The sequence below is a fragment of the Notamacropus eugenii genome, chromosome 1 (genome assembly GCF_028372415.1).
Source record: "Notamacropus eugenii isolate mMacEug1 chromosome 1, mMacEug1.pri_v2, whole genome shotgun sequence".
Taxonomy (NCBI): Eukaryota; Metazoa; Chordata; class Mammalia; order Diprotodontia; family Macropodidae; genus Notamacropus; species Notamacropus eugenii.
Genome location: NC_092872.1, coordinates 489,522,140 through 489,543,315, shown reverse-complemented (window position 1 = coordinate 489,543,315; position 21,176 = coordinate 489,522,140). Strand labels below are relative to the sequence as shown.

Genomic DNA, 21,176 nt, shown 5'->3' with positions numbered 1-21,176 from the left:
TCTTTAACCACAGTCTACACCCCAACCTCAACCAGACACTGGCATCAGAAAATGCCAGAGTCTAGCATCAACCCTAATTCCACCCCCCCCACCCTCTCTACAGCTTGGAACATGCTCCCATGAGGAAATGTCAGGACATAGAGTTATAGATGTCCAGGAAAAAGCAGATTAAAAGCAGACTTAAATTCAGAGCATGCTTTTAAACTTTTCCAAGTTCCTTCACATATAGGAAAGCCTAGGGAGGCAGGCAGGACAGGGGTTAACACTACTGTATGGCAGGGAAACTGAGGTGCAGAGAAATAAGACTGTCCAGGTAGTCAAGCTGCAACTAAAAGTCAGGTTTTCTGACTTATGGGGAAAAGTCCTTTCAACCACCATTTCTATTTCCCCTTGGAGAGAAGAGGCCTTCCTAACCATGAAAATGAAAACAGAATCTCCTGGAAGGAGGGGGCCTCCAATGATCCTTAATCCTCTCTAGGGAGCACCTCAGTCAAGCTTTCCTACTTCAAACTTCTGCATCTTCTCTTCCATTTCCACAAATCCACTAGGAGTCCCCTCATGTAAGAGGCTGAGGAGAATTCAAAGGTCAAAGCCCATGTGTTGCCTGAACAGTGCCCAATGCCTCCCCCTCCATTCCCCCCATGCCCACCTTGTCCTTTAGTAACTATAGGCTGATAAGAATTAGCTGGAATCCATGCAAACTAAGGGAGAATCAGGAATCATTCCTAGCTCCTCCACCACTAGAAGCCTAGCTGTGAAGTAACTGTATAAGAAGGACAGTGTGGAAATAGAACTGGACTGGGAGTCAGGAAGCTTCACAACCTTGTTCCAACACTTACTAGCTATGTGATATAGACAAGTCACTTAACCTCCCAAAGTCTCAGTTTCCTCATCTACATAACAGGAATAATCATGTTTGCACTACCCACTTCAGAGGGTTGTTAAGAGAAAATCTTTAAGTGCACTGTAAAATACTTAAATAAATGAAAGTTTTTCAAGCCAGCTCCCTCTCACTATGCAAAATCCAATTTCCTTTCAGGACCATTGGGAGGTGAGAGATTATAAAAATGTACACTTGTATTTAACTCTTCTCTGAGCCATGCTCATAGCCTGACTTCCTCTTTCCAAAACCATGTTTCATTCTCTATTGTCCCCACTAGTGTCCTTAGGAGCCTTTGTCTGAACACCTGCCCAAGTAATTATCCAGAATATCCTAATATTTTTGGGGGATTGACAGAGTGGAAGGAAAAGGAGTAGATTTTGAAAGTTGACTCTTTCAATTTTACTGTGTCTCTTTCCTGTTTTTACTCCCTTCCTCATCAGGGAATTGAAGAGTAAGGAGGGGTGGGGGACTGGGCATGGGCACCCAGCATTAACCCACTGTGACAGACTTGAGGTTTTTGTTTGTATAAAGAGGCAAGTCATAAAGATTACCTGAGCAGAGACTGTGGTGGGACATCAGTTACCCCCAAACACCTGCTCCTTCAAACCACAAACTTTAGTTTCACCTGATCTCTCTGGTGGCTAATTACCAAGATGGCAGACTCTGCCTGGCAGGGATGAGATCAAGTTACTGAGAGCCATCCACCTGCAGCCTTCCTGTACTGCGGTCTCTGGCTAAGCATCTTATCCGTTGTGACAGGGGTGTTAAGCAGAAGGACTGGGGGCGATCTCTGCTGATTCTCAGAGCAGGAAATAAGGGAAAGAGGAAGAAGATGAAGAAGCATGGGTTTCAGAAAAGCTGGCCTTAGGTAGTCAGCAAGCTCAAGCCAGCTCCCCATTGAAAGGTGCTGAAGCAGCAGAGGGGCTGAGTTGTGAGTTCCTCTGGATCAGGCTTTGGTGGTTAGTGGGAGAAAAAAAACCCCAGACTGAGAAAGTTCTCTGTGTTCCAATTTACACGTCTGCTGGGGTCCCATAGAAAAGACTCAGTCCTGGACTTCTCATTTGGAACACAAAACACCAAAGGAAAGGGCAGAGCAGAGCCAATATGCACTTGAACTTTCCTCTTTCTCTCCCTCCATCCCCTGCTTAGCCTCTAATACTGTTCTCCCTTTTCAACCAACCTCCCTCCTGCCTTTCTCCTACCTTACCACCTCCTCCCACAAAATAAATTCTTTTCTAATTCCTCAAAGCCCTCTTCATTCTGCATACTGGGCTCAGCTCTCATCATGTCCATTACAACAAGTAGAGGGACTCTTTGTTTGCTCCTAAGCAGCATGGAGAATCCCTTTGCGTCCTCCCACTAGCACATCTCTCTTCCATAGTCTAGGAAGACAGAAAGGAATAAAAATTGCAACTGGTTAGAGCAGAACCCCAAGCGCATTCTGAATTTACATTCTTTCCCATTCAGGCCAGCCATGAGCTGGGATCTAGACCAGGTTCAACCATGGTCAGCCCAGAGGTGAGAATTATAGAATCTTTGAATTGTATGCCTGGAAGGGACCTAAAGGATCAGCTATCCCAATCTAATTCTCTTACCTTAACCCTTAAAAGGGAACTTATCCAAGTTCATAGAATTCCTTAAGAGCAGAACCAAAACTAAAACTTTGGAGTTTCTAGCCTTCTGTGATCTTTCCGTTATCCACCCGCTATCCCTCACCCCTTGCCCCATGGCCAAGTGTTATAAGTTTACTAGGATTCTTTGTCATCTTTTCTATTTGTATTTTTCAACAGGTTACATCCTTAGATAAGTGTTTAACTTGGTTCAACCCTCCTCCTCTGAGAAAGAGGAAATGCAGGAAAACAGACACACCTTCCTTCCCAGCAGTGTGGCAGCCTGGCCCAGCCTGAGAAAAGAGGAGAAATCCCTTTGTGTAGTGAGAATGGATGAGGAATGAGCTAGGAATGGTGATCTCTGGAAGCCTGTTTTCCCACCATCATGAAAACAATGCCTTAATAATTCTCATTGTTCCCTATTCTTTCCTCGGAGCAGCTCCAAAAGTGTGTAGAACTTGGCTAGGAGGCCAAACCCAGTCTGTGGGCATAGGGAGGAGGGGGAGACAAGGGAAACAGAGAAAGAGTAAGGAGAACCAATGCCTAAAGAGGTCAAACAACTTGTCAAAGGTCACTTAGTCCTGTGTGGTGGCCACAGGAAGAGAACTCAAGATTCCCCAGAGTCCTTGCCTATGAGGTCTCTCTGGACCAGGCCCATATCCGTCCATATCCACCGTCTCACACTACCCTGAGGAGTGAGATGAGTCAGTGCCAACAAGGGAGGAGCCACCCAGGACCTGCACATGTTTAGGGCCAGCTTTGTACTTTACTCAAAGAGAATCCCATGTGCATCTTTCCCCTCTACTTTAGGGATGATTTTTCTACAGAGTTTCCATTCATTCCCCTGAACTTCCTTTCTTCTCCATGAAGTCTCCTCCCTGAAACCTCATCTAAACCATCTCTCCCATTTTTGACTGTCCATAGTATTTGTCAGCTACAACAGCTCCATTTAAATTTCTCCCCAGCAAAGAAGTATGCAAGTCTTAGAAAGCTGGGACTAGTTTCACTTGTATCTTTGTATCCTCAATGCCTGGTAGGTAGTCAACAAAAAGCATGTTGAATTAAACTGAATCTCCCTCTTGTGTTATTTATGTTCAGGTTTGTCTCTCCCACTCTGAATTTCTTGAAGGCAGGGACTGCACCCCATACTATCCTCCTTCTTTCTCCATCACAATAGCTAGCACAGGGCTGGCAAACAGAATGCATTTGTTATCAACTGAAGGCTAGAGCAGTAAAGCAGGGCTGAGGCCTTAAATTAAATCAGCAATTTTAGTCACATTTTAAAGCAAAAAAGGGTTTTGGTAGTCTCATGGAATCAACAAAAAAATTAATCTCTGAAGAGAGATCTATGGCAAATAGAAGAGGCCTAGGAGGGTTAGAATTAACCCTCCTAAAAAAGATGAACTTTGGACAGTGAAGTTTCATCCCTTGTTTAAACCCACTATGGTCAGTGGGAAGAGCATGGAAGCCTGGAGGTTATAATCTCTGGAGATTCTTCTGGGTAGAATTCCAGAAGAGGAGGGTCCTTGGGAGCTTAGTGGCTCTCCTTGCCAATGATATGAACACTCTTAAGTTCTTCATGCTGTTCAGAACACTTTTCACACACCTAGTCTCCAGAGTAGCAGCCCTATGAAGGAGAGCAGGCATATCACCCTCCCCATTCTAGGTGAGGCTGAGAGTGCTGAAGTTCTTTGCCCAAAGTCATGGCTAGAGCTGGTGGCAGAGGTGGACTCCCAACTGAATCATGTGTCTTTCCAGGAGACCCACCCTGTACCACTGACAGGAGAGAGCATGTTTTCTCTATGGCTCTCAAAGCACAAGAATGACTTTTCAAGTGACAGCTGAAGGCAGCCAGTCTTCCCTCCCTTCTGGTATGTTTGTGTGTTTTCCTGTGCCAGGCCACTCCACCCAGATTTTATGCAACATCACCTAATCTCCCGAGACAAAAAAGACCCAGGAGGAAGACAATGCATTCTTACATCCTGACATGCTAAGGCTGAAATACAAAACTCACTACAGGCATGGGAGGGGAACCAGAGCTCTTGTCAAGAGCCTAGAATGGAGAAAGACATGGGAGCTCCTCTTGGGGGTCAGCCAAATGGGACAGACAAGGGCAATTGATCCATCAACTAGCCTTTATGAAAGACCTACTATGTGCCATGAATTATACCAAGTGCTGGGGATCCAAGGACCAAAAAAGTCAGTCTTCAAGGAACTCACATTTTAGTGAAGAGAAAACACGAACATTTCTTTTTTTTGTTCTGACTTTTTGTGACCCAGTATGAGGTTTTCTTGGCAAAGGTACTAGAGTGGTTTGCTATTTCCTTCTCCAGGGGAATAAGTAGCAAACAGAGGTTAAATAATTGACTCAGGGTCAATCCAGCTAGTGAGGCTGTATTTGAACTCAGGTCTTCCTGACTCTAGCCCCAGTACTCTATTCTGTGAACCACCTAGCTGATCATATGTAGGTATATACAAAATATATATCAAATAGACACAAGGGTATGAAGTGGTAAGAGCCTAGCAGTTGGGCAGACCAGGAAAGACCTCATGTAAAAATCTGTGTTTGAGCTGAATCTTGAAGAAAATCAGGGACTCCAAGAGGCAGAGGTAAGGAAAGCAAGCATTTCAGGCTTGAAGGACAACCAGTGCAGAGACACCGATGGGAAATGGAATGCTATGTCAAGGGACAAGAAGGCCAAAGTGGATGGACCAGAAAGCATGTGGAAGAGAGTAATCTGTAATAAGCCTCCAAAGGGCCAGATTAGGGCCAGGTTATAAAGATCATTAAATACCAAATCTGAATTCATATTTTATCCTAGAGGTATCAGGAAGCCCTTAGAGTTTACTAAATGGGAGGGTGACATGGTTGGACTGCTTTGGAAAATCACTGTCAGTAGTATGGAGGATGGATTAGAATAGGGAGAGGATTGTGGCAAGTAGGCCACATAGGAGGCTACTGCAACAATCCGGAAATGGGATGATAAGAATAATTTAAGGCAGTGGCTCTGTTGAGTAGAAAGAATGGGGTGGATCTGAGAGATGCCACAGAGTAGAAAGGATAAGATTTGTTGTGGATTAGATATGCAGAGGAGTGGGAGTGAGGGGTCGAGCATAACATCAAGTTTTTGAGTTCCAGAAGGATGATGGTGCCTCCAACATAAATAGGAAAGTACTAGGAGAAAGCAGCTGGATCCAGAGGTAAAGATAATAAGTTCTGTTTTGCACATGTTGAGTGTAAAATGCCTATGGGACATCCAGTTTGAAACTGTCCAATAAGTAGTTGTGATACCAGACTGGAGCACAGGAGAGACTAAGAATGGAAATATAGGTTTGTGTGAGAGACAATGGTAATTGCACCGATGAGAACTGAAGAGGTCACCAAGTGAAAAAGTATAGATGGGTACAGGGGAGAAGAGGACTCAGGATGGAGTCTTAGAATACATCCACAGTTAGAGGAGAGGACCACATGCATATCTGGTGAAGGAAACTGAGGAGCGAGCATAGTTAGCAAAAGAACTAAGGGAGAGAAACGTCACAAAAATGAGAGAAGAAAGAGAATCTATTCAGGGAGGGTAGTCCATAGTGTCAAATGCTCCAGAGAGAAGCCAGAGAGAAGGATGAGGACTAGGAAAAGGTCAGTAGATCTGGGCAATTAAGAAATCATTTGTACCTCTGGAGAGGGCAGTTTCAGCTGAGTGATGAGGTTAGAAGCCAGACTGCAAAAGGTCTAGCAGAGTGGGAGAGGAGAGGTGGAGACGGCTAGCGTGGACAGCTTTTTCAAGGATGCAGCAAGAAAGATGCATTTTCAATGGGAAATATGCAAACTCTAGTCTTTATCTTGGTGAAGGAAGGACAAAGGGAGAAAATAAAGTGGGGGCAAAGAGGCATGGGTTGAGGGAGACAAGCAGAAAGGGAAGACAGGCAGAGACATAGAGGATGGGAAGTGAGAAAACAGAGAGACCCTGATAGACAAGACATACAGGACACAGAGTAAAGGAAAGGACGTGTAGTTTGGGGCTGAGGCCAGAAGTGATAAAAAGGATGGACAGAAAGAAATAAAGGAGACTCAGGAGGTGACAGACAGGTAAGGAAAGGGAAAGATACATCCAGAAAGAGAAAGGCAAAAGAAAAATGGGAGGGATTCTAGAAATCTAATAAAAAGAAGGCTTGAAATACATCAGATATTCTTCCTAGAGTGTTTTCATTTTTTACCTTTTGGTGAGGGGGAGAAATTGAGTGGGAGGGGAGGAGTGGGGAGGAGATAGAGGAAAGATGGCTCAAAAGAGAGCTGCAAGCACTATACCTAACCATGTACACTGGAAATGCTGAAAAGAGACTTTTCCATTCCATCCCTTCCTTCCAGTCTACAGAAATCCTTGGGTCAGCCACAGCCTTCTTGAGAAAACTGAAGACAATAGGAGAGGCTTTGGCCTCTGCTGCATTCTTCCACGCTACTCCTTAGAAACCCCCTCCCCTTTTACTGGGAATAGCCAGCACTGTGAAAAGGGCCGTCTGTCGCCTCCGCCTTTTGACTCCGAGGCCTGTCTAACATTTTAATAGCAGCCCAAGAGGCCAAGGAGACTATCTCCAGGGTCAGCTTGTCACAGGGTCACCCTCCAGCCAGCAACTGTCACCAGCCCCTTTTTCTTTCTATCCAAGCAGACTAATGGCTCTGTCCCAGGAACGTTCAGTCAGTAGAGCAGAAGCTAGACAAACGGGAACAGGAGTTGGGAACGAAGGGATTCCATGAATGATTCAGCTCATCTCCCCCCTATAATATCCTTTCTGAAAATTCCAGAAATGGAACAATGATCACTGTGCCTGGGATCAGTGGGGTCCACTTTGCTCTTATCTACATACAGGACTGGCCAGACCTTAGATGCTTGTCTCTCATCAACCCTATAAAATCATGGGCTCCCAGGATACCTAGACCATCTCTCACTGCATCCAGTTGAATTGGGTATTCCTTTTCAGACAGTCACATAGTCTCTGCATTCCTTTACATTTATAACATTATTACCAGGGAAGGTCTGGGTAGAAAACATTCATGAATTCTATCAGCTAACCAGTCTTTCCTAAGTGTCAACTATGTGCTTAGAACCGTGGAGGCTACAGAGAAGATAGTACCCATTCTCAAAAAGTTTGCATTCTATTTGGGAAATCAGGTCCTTGTATTGTAATTGTGTACATGTCTTGTCTCCCCAGCTAAACTACTAGCTTCTTGAGACCTGGAGAGCTGGGACTGTTATTAACTTTGTGTTCCTCCTCTCTTACCACAATACCTAACAAAAACAGTAGCTTGAATACAGAAGCATTTAGTAAATGTTTACTGAATTAATGACACATGTGAAAACTCCCCCCACTCCACCCCACCCCACCCCCCAACACACATATAAGATAGTATAAATACACGTCTTAACAGGTAGTAAAGATGAAACACGTGTATATCTTTCTAAAGTCCATACAAATTGAGTTATTCTTAGGAGTGGGGATGAGAATTCCCTCATGCTTTCTCCTCTTTTTTTGATCAATTTAAATCCTTGCTCAATCTGCAAGCCCACTTCATGTCTTATCTCCTCCATAAGGGCTGGCTTTCTGGACAACCGTAACTCAAGCTGATGTGAAAACATCGTCGCTAGAAGGGGCCTTCAAAAGCGTGCTATTTCTTGTTCTAGAGAAGAAGAAGCAGAGACTCATAGGGGCTCAGAGAAGAAAGATGACTAACCTAAGATGACAAAGGTATTGAGTTGCAAAGACTGTACTAGATCCCAGATCCACTAAGTCCTAGACCAGAGCTTGTTCTCTAAAGCACCACATTGATGGTGGGTCTCCTCCTTAATGTGGAACAGTGGAAATAAGTGCTGTCTCTGCAGTCAAAGGACTTGGGCTCAAATTTCCCTTCTGATAATATCCGTGTGACCTGGGCAGATCACTTAACTTCCTCAGGTCTCAGTTTCCCCTCATCTATGAAAATGAGAGAGTTGGACTAAATGGCTTCTGAGGTCCTTTCCTGCTCCAAGTCTATGATCCTACAATCTTCTGAATTTTTCATCTGTTTGCTTATCTAATAGAGGCTATGGTATCAACCCAATCATTATGGACTGGGGAATTATAGACTGTCTTAAATTGACAGATTTACACATATGTTGGTTTGCCCAACCACAATGCAAGTTCCTTTCTTAGAGCAGGGGCTGTTTCCTCACTTTTCTGTCTTCTCTACAATGCCTAGCATTGGGCTGGGCACTTAGCAGGTTCTCTCAGTAATTACATGAGTGATCCACAATAGGTAATTACTGGAAGGTGGAATTCATCATTACTGCTGGAGAATAACCATTGACTTTCTCAAACTCTTCCTTCATGTCTCCACAAAGACAGTATCCTGAGAGAGAGGACCATGGGATTGGCTTGGATTGGCACATCTCTGATGGTCTCATGATTCAGAAGGCTTCATTTGCTGGGTTCCAGAAAGGACAGGTATCTTTCTTCCCTAGAGGCTAAGCACAATGCTATGCACATACTCATTTACCAAATGGTTTGCTGAACTGAATATTACCATTTTCACTTTGATGTTCCTCTAAGAATCACAAGCCAGTAGCAGCTCCTGTTAGAGGATCCTGGGGGGGGGGGAGGGAGGGAGTGAAAACCAACCTCCTCCATCCACTAAACATTTCTTACAGAAAAGCTGTTACCAGAAAAACACAAAAAAACAATCTCCCTGGAAATGTCACATTTCCAGTAAGTGCATAATTTCCGCTTACAGACTAAAACTGAAAGGAACTGGTAGATATAGAAAGGTAGTTCCTTCTAACAAAGATGTGGGTTCATCTTTCCAAGGCCTGTGTGATGGTAGATGCTTACCAAACACCCACTGTCTGTACCTTGTATATACAGCACTACATTACTCTCCAAGCAGTATTTCCTCTCACTGTTTACAATGGGAGTCCCATGCCTATTTGTCTGTCTGACAGATTGCAGCTAGTGAATCCAGGAATGGGGAGGCCTTAAATATCCACTCTGTGTGCAAACAAGGCCTAAAATAACCAACTGCTTCCATCAGGGAACCAGGGAAAACTTGTTAAAGAGGAATTGATTGATGTGCAAATAATTTCTCTCTTCAACTTGATTAAGCATGAAAGTTTCCCTATTAAATCCAGCCCTCCCTGGCTGGAGAGTCCTGACCGACTCCCAGAAAAATGCCTGGTGCTCACTGAGTAACTTTCCTAATATTAACTCCAGACAGCCCCAGGCATCAGGGGGAGGAGATCTAAACTGGAGCATGAGATTAACTCCCAAAGGAAGGATAATGGGCTGAGCACCACCTCCAGTTCAGCTCTCATTACTTTTCATTAGAAAATGACTTTCTTCTTTGGCTTCAGACCACATTCACACAAAATACGGGCTTACCTTGGCATCCCACTCTCTTAAATTTAAGCAATTGAAAGGAGGGAGGGGAAAGAAACCTTGTTCCTGGGACCGAACCAATTCTTAACTATCTCAGGCCACTCTTCCAGCCACTATCCAGGTGATTCTAAGAACATGAGTTCACAGTTTTCTACTGGAAAGGACTACAAAGATCATCTAGTCCTATACACTCATTTAAGGTTCAGAGAAGGGAAGGGACTTGGCCAAGTCATACAGTTAATTACTGAGAGAGCTGAGAACAGAACCCAAATCCCTCTCACCTAACTCCCAGTGCAGAGGTTTCCCCATCATCAGGTACCTCAGTCCAAGTAAATGAGGCCTGAGTTTATTTTTAGTAATACTTTTCAGGTTAGCAAATTAGCAGTGTAAACAAGATTATAAGAGGAATATTTACTCTACTTAAGAGAACAAATGCTTCAAACAATCTAGAAACACTTTATTTACATGCAAACAATGAAAATATAATAAGAGCCTCCAGATTCTGCTTAAGCTGGTGCCATGCTAAACTGAAATCATTTTTTAAAAATATGCATTCACTAAAACACAGGCAATACTTTTGTTAACCTAGTTTAAGCTATTGCACTTAGCTGAAAGTAATGTTTTTTTTAAAAAAATTCTGTGATTGAGACTGTTGTTCTAGTTTAGTTGTGTCCAACTATTTGGGACCACATTTGGGATTTTTGTGGAAATGATACTGGAGTGGCTTGACGTTTCCTTTTCCAGCTGATTTTACAGATGAGGAAACTGAGGCTAACGGGGTTAAGTGACTTGCCCAGGGTCATATGCTAGTAAGTATCTGGCCAAATTTGAACTCAGGAAGATGAGTCTTCCTGACTCCAGGCCAGGCACCCTATCCACTGTATCACCTGGCTCCCCCCCATCCTGCTATTAATTTACTGCGTGATCTTGGCAAAATGTCTAGCCTCTGGGTCTCAGTTTCACTAATCTTCAAAATAAGGGCCCCGTATGCTAGATGATCAGTAAAATCTCTTAAAAGTCCTAGCAATCTATGAATAATGTTTCTTCAAATGAGTCCAAAAACAATACTCAAATTTCATTTAACAAACTGAGTGCCTAAGAGCAAGGCTTTATTCCAGGGAAGCTTGTTCTAAATGCCTCAGCATTTGGCTCCCTACCCCAAAGCCACCACTATCACTGAGCAAAGGGCACTCAGGTCCCTGATCTAGAGCCCAGACCCAAATATCCCCCAGAAGATCTGAAGAGAAAGGAAAGAAAGAAAAGATTTGCAACAAAGTTAAGCCTAGCCCTGGACACCTCTGCATTTCAGAAAAGGAGTTAAATACATTTGCAATCACCTGGAAGAGAACCTCTTTCCCCAACCTGGGACCAGCTGTCTTTTTTGGAAAATGACCAAAGCTTCTGTCAATCATTCCTGAGGAAACCTAAAGCACTGTCTTCCCTCACAATATCTCAATTCCCAGCATCCTACTTCACTTGTTAGAGCTGGATGGTGCCTTGTCCAAACCCTCATTTTTCAGACGGGAAAACTAAGTCGGAAGTGGGAAATGATTTTGCCATGACCACAAGACAGAAGAGAAACCAGAACCCAGGCCTCAATGAGAGGAGTGAAGTTGAGTGGGGAGAGGAGATGAAGGAGAAACTTGCTCCCTAGCCAGGAAATGCTTCTCTACTGTCCTTAAAGCCTTCTCTGAGAGAAAATCAGCCACACCTGACAGAGACAACTCAGTTATAAGAACAGGCCATAAATGATCAAAAGTACTTCGGACCACATTAATTGTTCCCTGAGGCCAGTCGCTAGTTAAATCTGTTTATGTTTCCTACAATCCACATTTCTCTCATGGATGTTCTCAGTCTACAGGGACAGGTGGCTCAAAGAACTTCTCTTTTAAGAGAAAGGTGAGTCACTTTTATTGGCTAGCAACTGACCAATCTATTCTTTGCAATATGACTACTCTTTCTGTACCCGTGGATTTGCAAATGGAGAAGTGTCTTCTTGTTGTTTTTTAGGGAAAAACAATCATCCCATAATTCCAAATTTTACAAAAGGCCATCTCTTTTCCCTTCCAATTTGGGGTAATTCCAGAGTGGTTTCTGGAGTGGCTGTTGCCTGGGCAGGGAGCTCTGGGGAACATGCAAAAATGAACTGAACTTTCTGCAGATGGAAAGAAATCTGCAACCATCAAGCTTTAGAATAATGATTTCTACTCCTGCCCCTGGTTTTTTGGCTATGAGATGAGGTAGGTTGGTTGTCCAAGTAAAGAACCCCTCCTCTTTTGGCCTCAATCAGAAGGAGATCACCCGAGGCATGAGTGTCGTCATTCAAGAAGTATAACTAGTCCAAAAGACCTGACCCAGCAGACAAGTGGAGGATAGGGAAGTCCAGTGCTCAGTTCTCTCACAAAGGCTCACTGTACACCCTCAGGCAAATCATTTCATCTCTCCCAGCCTCAGTTTTCCCATCATTAAAATGGAAATAATCATACTGCCCACCACCACCTTGTTGGGGAGCAGAATGTCTGTAGAGTGCTTTTATGATCTTCAGATGAAAGCTTCTGTCAAAGTGCACAGTTATTATTGTTACATTATTGAGGAAACCAATCTAGACTCTCAATCAACTCAGAAAAGCCACATCCTTTCACTATTTATAGAACAGACATGAGAAACAGGAAAGGTCCCTCTCCAAAAGTACTAGGGGGAGAAATCACTCTTCCCAAGCTCAGTTTGAGGAGTGGAATACGAAGACTCAATGGTTTTGTATCTTCTGTGGAGAGTCCCTCCCCCTTCTCTAATCAGACCTGGGTGGATAACCTCCAAATTATACCACCTCAGAGACTAGTCTGTAGGCAATGGATTAGTCCTTGTGGCCTGACATATACCATGACAATTTCTTGGGTCCTGTGAATCACCTTTATCTCCCACTCTCCCCTCAAAATCAAAGGTTTATATCCCCTCACAGTCTCTTCTAAAAACCAAGGTTACAGCCTCTGAGCCCCTTTACCCAGAAAGATCTTGGTTTAGTTATTTCAGAGGTTCCTTTTATCCATTGTTCATTCAACTCCACCCTCTTCCTGTCCAGCCTACAGTTCAGTTCCCCCCCCCCAATTTTTTTTTCAGAGAAAAACATTGAGTAACTCACAGAACCAATACATACCATAAGAAAATGTTCTTTTTTAAAAAAACATTAGAAGCAGAATTAAACAGAATGATAGATCCAGACTTTGCAGGACCTTCTTTCTTGCCATCTAGTCATCTCTCTAGCTATCTTCCCCCAACAGTTTATAGGCAATCCCTTCTACTTGACACTCAGTATTTTTAAACATGTGTTTTTCTAACCCTTACATCCTCTAACTATAAGACAGAATTGCTGCATAAACAGAGGAAGTCCTGTAACAGACTCATTTTTTTCTCTCCCAGCTTGAAACCAATGATTAGATTTAACCTCTCTTCCGCCTTCACCCCTTTCAATCCAAAACAAGATTGGTACCCAGGCATAGTACAAAGACTGTTGAACCAGGAATCAAGAGACCTGGGTTCAACTCTCAGTTTAGTACTTACCATCGAGTGACCCTGGACAAGTCACACTCCAAGCCTCAGTTCCCTCACCTGTAAATGGAGATTTATCATCCCCTATCCTGACTACTTCACAGAAATGTACAAAACTCAAATGGTACCTCTACCAAATCCCTCCCAATATCTTCTCGGGCAAAGTCTCTTCTTCTCCCTCCTTTGCTTTTCCAAAATGTTTACACACAAGTTTCTCCCTGCAGAGAAATCTGCCATTCTTCTATCAAGTTTGTGGATTCTGGGGCAAGCCCAAATATTCCCCACCCTCCTAGAAAGGGTCACAGGGGAGCAGCTGCATCCCAGGCAGCTCACATCAAATGAGAAGGATTTCCCCTGACCAAGGGCATTTGGCAATACAGAATTTAAGAAAGGCTAGACTTTCAAACCCTGCTGGTGAAACAACGTACAGCAGCAAAAACCATTTCCCAGAGGTTCTCATCCAGTGACAAAGGTTACTTTGCCTCAGCGCCATAAAGAATTACGTTTTGAATCCCCGATCCAGGCTTATCAAAAAAGGGTAATGTTGGACCCGGCTTGCCTCAATATGGCCATGGCTCCCTGCTTTCCTGCTGTAACCGAGAACCCCCAAATGCCAGAACACTGCCCTACTAGAGTCATCCTGGGGTATTTATTTCACTCTATTTTCTAATTGGATTTGTAGGGGAAGCACAATAGGGCCTTTATGGCCCAACTGTGTTAAGTGCCAGGCCAAATTGAGGTGTGGCCCTGGGCCAAAAATGGAAGGGGCCAACTCAGCTTCTGCTATCTCTGCCCTGGACTGGGCTTCATTTAGGAAGCTTGGAAGCAGAGTTCCCAGTAAAGAGATAGGAAAGGGAGGGGGGAAAGAGTTGGGTGGTGGAGGGATAGCTCTTTCAAGGTCATGTCTTCTGTTCCATGGTAGAGGACTTAAGGCAGAGGATTAGGGGTTACAATAGCCAAATTATCTTCTATCAATGAGAAAAGGGGTCTCCTGTGAAAAGGCCCATGACTACCATGAAAATTCAAAGCTCCAGCCACAGGGACTATGTTGACACTTAGCAATACTGTCGTGCCTTGTGGTGACCACAGGCATAGTAAAGGGAAATCACTTGCTTTAACCCAACAGAGTTTCCGTTTCCAACAGAGGGCAGCAAGCCAGATAGAAAACCTTAGTGTCTGACAACCAAAAGCTCCATCAGCATGGCTGGCTGTCCAAGGTAGTCAGTCCTCTCACCTTCTCATTCTCTCTCTCTCTCTTCCCAGGTAGCACCTGGGAAGCATCCTTATCTAACTTGGTGAGGAGAACATTACAAGAAGAGAATGTCAGAGCTAAAAAAGACCTTAGAGAACATCTTGTCCAACCCAGTCATTGTAGGGATTAAGAAACTGAAGTCTAAGGAAGAGGAGGGACTTGTTCAAGGTTATAGACAGTGGGCCAGGATGAAAGACCAATTCTCCCAACCCCGGGAGCAATGTGCTTCTGCAATACTGTGCTGCCTCTCCAAAGCTTTTTCTCCATCTCCAATTATATTATACTGAAAACTCTGTACATATGTAAATCTGCTGGGTGTGGGGCAAGACAAAATAGCCAAGAAGTAAAGTAGGAGTGGGAGAAGAGATTGTGGGGTAGAAGGGTACAGGGAGAGCTATGCATTCTGGGAAGCCACACATGATTAGTCACACAGCATTAATCTGCCGCCCTCAACAATAGCTGCCGAATTTCGACTGAATCCCAGCTGTCGGTCCTTGAATGAAAGAAAACAAGATTTAGGGCATCAAGCGTCGGTGAGGCTTCTGCAGGGGGAGAAAAAAGCCAAAAAGGAGGAAAAAAAACCCCCAGCGTTCATTCATTAGTGGCTCACAAAGAGGTCTCCTCTTTGTCCATTAAACTGCTCATGGGCCTGATTAATTTGCTGAAGTTTTGGGGAAGGAAGGGGGTGAAAGGGGTGGGGTGGGGAGGGGCAGGGAAGAGAGCTACCAAACTAGGCAGGGTAGCTGGACTGAAACAGATGCACAAGCATGATGCCCAGTGTTGTCAAGGAAATCCGCCAGTCAACAGTTGGAATGAGAGGGCCTCTGAGATACAGAGCAAGGCGCTACTTCTTAATCTGAAGCCTCAGTGGTTGGGATGCCTTCGCTCTTTTTTTTTTTCACCCCACAGCTATCAAATGCTTTCCTCATTATTCACATCAAGGATGAACTCAAGTTGAAGAGCATCTGGGCTTAGAGGCAAAACTTGATCAAACTAGATTTTTCAAGTAATAATCCCTCACTTTTTTTCCTGTCTTAGGTTTGAAAATAAAAAGTACTTATGTTCACTGAGCCTCAGAAAAGTCCCAGTGAAGAAAAGCAAGAATTACAAGCCCCATTTTACACAGCAGGAAACTGAGGTTCAGGGAGAAATGACTTACCCATGATCATAGAGATAATTTGGGAACTAAAATCTTAATCTCAAAATGTTAATTAATTAAGTTAATTAATAAACATTTATTAAGTGTCTACTATATACTAGGACCTGTGCTAAATGCTTGGAATACAAAAAGAGGCAAAAGACAGTCTTTGCCCCCAAGGAACTCACACTCTAACTGAAGAATTAGATTTACACAGAATAAAGGAGTAAATAGAGTCTAGATTTACAGACAATTTACAGGAAGTGAAATAACATGCAAGTTAAATTGGACTCCCTCACCCTTCCCATTCACCCCCTATCCCCCAAGGAAGTTTTTCTTTCAAAAGTGCCAATATGGTATTATAGAGAGCTTTTACAGAATCCAACTCTTGCACTACAAAAGTCTGGGAGTACTAAAACTCAGGTACTTACATCATAAACTATTAAAAACAATAGAATTTAACTTTATTCTAGAGGAAACTCACCTATGGAAAAGGGAAGGGAGGAAGGAAACAATTAAGCATCTACAATATGCCTGGCACTGTACTAAGAATTTTACAAATATTATCTCTTTTGATCCTCACAACAACCCTGGGAGGTAGGTCCTATTATTATCCCCATTCTACAGTTAAGAAAACTGAGGCAGAGATTCAATGACTTGCCCAGTCATATGGCTAGTATCTGAGTCTGGATAGGAAATTAGGTTTTATGGACTCCAGGAACATTGCTCTAGCCACTGAGATTTATGAGCCAGATGGGCTGGACCCAAATTCCATTTGGGTCTCAGCATTTCTTTCAGTAAAACTGAACCATGTGCACTGGAAGATCAACTTATTGAAACACTTGGGTGAAGAAAAAGGGATATAGAAGTTCAGGTTCTGGCCCCTAACAAGAAACAGTTTCATAAAGAGACCCCCCCACCCAAAATGGGAAAAAAAAACTTATAGACCAAACCAACCACTGCAAATGTTGTAAGCAGTACTTAGTACCTGATTGTCAGACTTTTTCCAATAAAAGTTATCATGATTTCTCATCCTTGTATTGTATCTCAAAGGAAAGTCAATGACTTACTGTAAAGACTGTCAAAAACGACTATACTCAAGACCTCACAAAAGCAGAAAGGGGTCTCAGACCATTCCAAGTACATGAATACTTACATGCAGGATTCTGTTCCATTATTGTAGATTTCACACTTGCCTCCATTCAGACAGGTTTCTGAATGTTGTGAACACCGAAAACCTAGGAGATATAGACAAGAAGCCCATCAAGGGTCAAATTTATGAGTCTAAAGCTATTAACATACCAACCTGCTTCCAACCTTGGAGACCTCAGGAATCGGGGTCCAACCCTTAAACCTTCCAGAAAACTTCTTCATCCCCTTCCCCATGTTGCACTCAGGACAAGTCATATAGTCATAAATTTGAGCTGGAAGAAACCTTAGAGAGTATCTTGTCCAACCCCCTTCTTTATTCTTATTTAACTTCTTAATTTTGTTATCTTCCCCATCCCATTCCATCTAGCATAGTACTATAATCTATTTATACCATCATAAGCACTTAGTAAATATTCATTATTGCTGAACTGTTGAGTCAGTTGTAGAAGAAAAATGTACATTCAGTAAATATTCTACATCTATCATATGTGTGTACATCCACTTCCACATATAAATACAGGTATGTATGTATAGAAACATACACAGGTACCAGATTTCTTAAGGGCAGATAACCCTTCTAATGAATTCTTTTGATTTTCTTAATGAAGTCAACAAGGAGGTAGGAAGGAAGAATGATAGACTGAAAGTTGGGCTGTTTCTATAAAGCCAGCTATCCAAGGTCTATCCCAGCCTACTAGCTCTAAATTGCACAATAACTTGGCAAAGGATGGGAAAAGTTACCCAGAAGCCAATCTGACCAATTCAACTACTCAAAAATTCCACCAGCATGACTTTCCCAAACTTCCCTCGATCTCCCTTCTCGCCCACCCAACCAGAAGCCTATACTTGAGGGGAGATCCACATCTCTTTCAAAGGGGAGGAGGGAAGGGAAAGAGAGGAAAAGGGAGGAGAGAGAAGAGGGAGGAGGGAGTGGGGGGGGGGGAGCTCAGACTACAGTGAGCGCTCAGAAATGCAGTGAATTGTCTGCCTGTTCAAACATTCATGGTAAAGTGACTTATCTAGCCAGTCCTGGAGGGGGAGTCTGAATGGCCCCAAAGCAAGCCGCACACACTCCCCTCCTGGTTCGTGGGAAAATGCGACAGCTGCGGGGCCCAGCTTCCCCTGAACTCCAACAAAGCGGGAATCAGAGCCGCCCATTGTAACTCGTTTAAAGACACCTCTTGTTGCATTATTGACTGTAGGGCTAGGATTGAATATTACCTCCCGGGACACTCAATACCTGCTCCCGGGAAGATCTGAGGTGCACCAATGGGCCCGCCTCCACCTCACCCCCCACCCCTCAAATGCTGGGCCAATTCACAGAATTCCGCGGACACCCCCCTCCACCATCCCGGTTCCATTCCTGGGCAGAGAGAGAAGTGCTTCCCCAACTTAAAGCCCCAATGAGGGGTTCGGGCTATATATATCAAACATGAGAATCTAGTGGGCCCGTCCCCTCTAGCGACCTCCTTTCTTGGAGAGTCAACTGAAATTAAGAGTTTGGGGTGGGCTGGGGGCGGCGGGGAGAGCTGTGCCCAAAGTCTGCGGCCTTTTTTTTTCTTTTAACACTTTTTTCAAAGAGGGGCGAGGAGGGTTAGGCAGTGTTGTTCTTCTTTGCACCGCTCGGGGAGGGGCGCCCACGAAGCGTGGGAAGCAGAGAGGAGGGAGGCAGTGAGTGGAGGACACCCGGCAGAGGGCTGCCTGACTCATCGCTGCTCCGTGGGCTGAGGGGGAGGAGGGAGCCGTATGGGGGGCCCCCTGCAAGTGAACGTTCTCCCAGTCCCGAGAGAGTTGTCATTCCTTAAGGTCAGGAGAAAAGAAAACTCCAAAGTAGAGGGTGAGATCACAGGAGCCAGAGAATGTTCTGTGAAACTTTTTTTTCTTCCCTCCCCCGCCTTTTTTTCCAGGAAGGGTTACAGATGCTTAGAAGTTTTAGGTTTTTGGACCAAAAAGTTACTCATCCCTTAAGCTTCAAGCAACTTTCCCGTAGCCTGCGGGACGGCTCTCCCACCAGAGTGGCCAAGGTCAGCACAACGGCCGGAATGCAGAGCCCTTGCAGCCCCAGGGAGTGGGGCCACATATTCCCCCCCCCCCCCCCGCTACGGCACCGGGGAGCGGGCTTCCGTCGGTTTCCTCGCAAAAACTCAACACTGTTCTGAGCCCGAAAACCCCGCGCCGCTGACATCCGCCCCCAGCCCTCGACCCGAAAGTGGAGTGGGCAGACGGAGAAGAAAAGACCAGAGAGAACAGGAAACCTGACTCAAGTTCGAATAGAAAGAACTCAGCCAGCGGAGAAAAAACCCAAAGCGGGGGGGGGGATGGGGGGATGCAGGTTTGGCCCGGGGCGGGAGCGCGGGGTAGGGGGGGAATGTAGGTTTGGCAGTGCATGGAGAAATGCAGGTTTGACTGCGGGTAGGGGGATGCAGATTTGGAAGGGGGCGGGAGAGAAAGCAGGCGGAGAGTAAGGGTCGTTCAAGAACTTAGCCTCAGCCTCCAAGGCATCTGGAACCCTCCCTATATTTCCATCAGTTTGGACACACAAGCCACACTCCGCACCTTCCCCTCCCGGTGCCACCTCAATCCCCTCCCTAAACAGAGCCCCCAAATTGGGGGAGGGAGTAGTCTTCCCTGCAGCCAAGAGTCTCCCGGAAAGTGGGGAAACTGGGGATGGATGACATCTTGCACATAGCCAGGGGCGCAAAGCTGGGAAAAGGTGACTCCAGGGGGTCCCATCCCGGCCAGGGAGGTACTGACATTCCCACTCACCCACCCACCCGTTTCGCTGCTGCCTGCACCATCACACGATGCCCGTAGTGACCAAGCCAGGTTGCTTTCCCCTCCCCTTGTACAATCCATGCCTGTTCACTCTCTCCCCAATACTGGCTGGATTAGCCGCGTCTCTTTTCCAGGAGGAAAAAAGTTTTCTCCAACGGTGCACAAAGTTTGCGGGCTTGCCCGCCCCGCCAGATTGTTCTCCCACCCCCAGATCTGGGGGTTCCGATCTCCACTGGAGCAGCCCCAAGTCCTACCTCGTGCGAGGACCGGCAGCAGCGACAGACAGACGACGGGCACTAGGAGCGGCCGCATGCCTCCAGCAGCGGCCAGCTCTCCCCCAGCGGCGCTTCGCTCGGGCAATCCCAGAAAGGCTCAGAGTGACATAAGGTCTCCGAACGGGCAGGGAAATCCTAAGCAGCGTCTCTCAGCTAGGGAGCCAATCTCGCCCTCGTCTTCCCTTTCTCGGCAGGCGGACGGGCGCGCACGCACTGCCCGAGTTCCCTCGTTCCCTCGCTTCCTCGCAGACTTCTCCGCGCCGCTCCGGCTCAACCCTACGTAACCTACAGCTGCCAAGACACTAAGTGAAGCTGCGAGCTCCGCGCCTCTCCCACTCCTCCTGCTCCTCCCCCCCACCCCAGCCGTGAACCTCCCTCTTCTCCGAATCCTTCCGCTCCCCCTCCACCCCCTCCCTATGGAGCTTCGCTTCTCTCAGCTCCAGAGCTCCCCGGAGAGACCGCGGGCCGAAGATGCTTTCTGGGGTGTCCAAAGCTCTCTTGAAGAACCCCGAATACTTTTCTGGGGCTGGGAGGGCCTCCCGTGCCAGGGGACTACTTCTCGTTTGAAAGTTTCAGAAACTACTGAAAGTTTGTTGTGAGCTTGCGGAGGGATTCTTGGTTCTTGCATGAAGTTTCTGTTCTTCGCCTAGTCTTTTACGTATTTGCATGTCAATGGAGGAGCCACTGGTTTCGGGGCCGGGGACCAGCAGAGTGGAGCGTAGGGTGTGCTTAGTCCCAGCCACCTTCCCTTCCTAACCTTGTCTCCGGCCTCCCTCTACGGGATGCTCTGTGGGGACTTCATGCAGAGGTAGAGAAGACAGGGAAAGTGGAAGGAACGTTCAGGACGAAGAGCCAGGGATTGTCCCAAAGACTGATCTGAATGCCTTAAAAGGCAGTGAGCTGGGCTAGGGGGACTTGGGTTTGGAGGAGTATTCTCGGGCCCCACCCTCGAGAGCTTTCCTGGAGTGGATGTTGGATTTGGGTAAGACTTGGGGGTGACCTAAATCCCCCTTTCCTAACTTAGGAATTAATCGTGGAGCACAGACAGGTTTGTGCATTCATCCTGATCTCTTTCCCTCCACCCCCTCATTCCCTGTAACTCTGGGCACTTCTAGGAGACCAGACGGGTCCATAGGAAGGT

The 21,176-nt window shown here is 45.5% G+C and overlaps 1 protein-coding gene across 1 annotated transcript in view; it reads right to left on the bottom strand.

Moving 5' to 3' along the window:
* Nucleotides 1-20,344, bottom strand: part of NOTCH1 (notch receptor 1) — a 73,897-nt gene extending 53,553 nt beyond the window's left edge. The window contains exons 1-2 of the mRNA XM_072632931.1: nucleotides 20,015-20,344; nucleotides 16,990-17,071 (exon numbers count right to left, since the gene is read on the bottom strand). Of these exons, the coding sequence (XP_072489032.1) occupies nucleotides 16,990-17,071; nucleotides 20,015-20,072 (140 nt within the window). The 5' untranslated portion in view covers nucleotides 20,073-20,344. The remainder of the gene's footprint in view (nucleotides 1-16,989; nucleotides 17,072-20,014) is intronic.
* Between the last annotated feature and the right edge of the window lie 832 nt (nucleotides 20,345-21,176).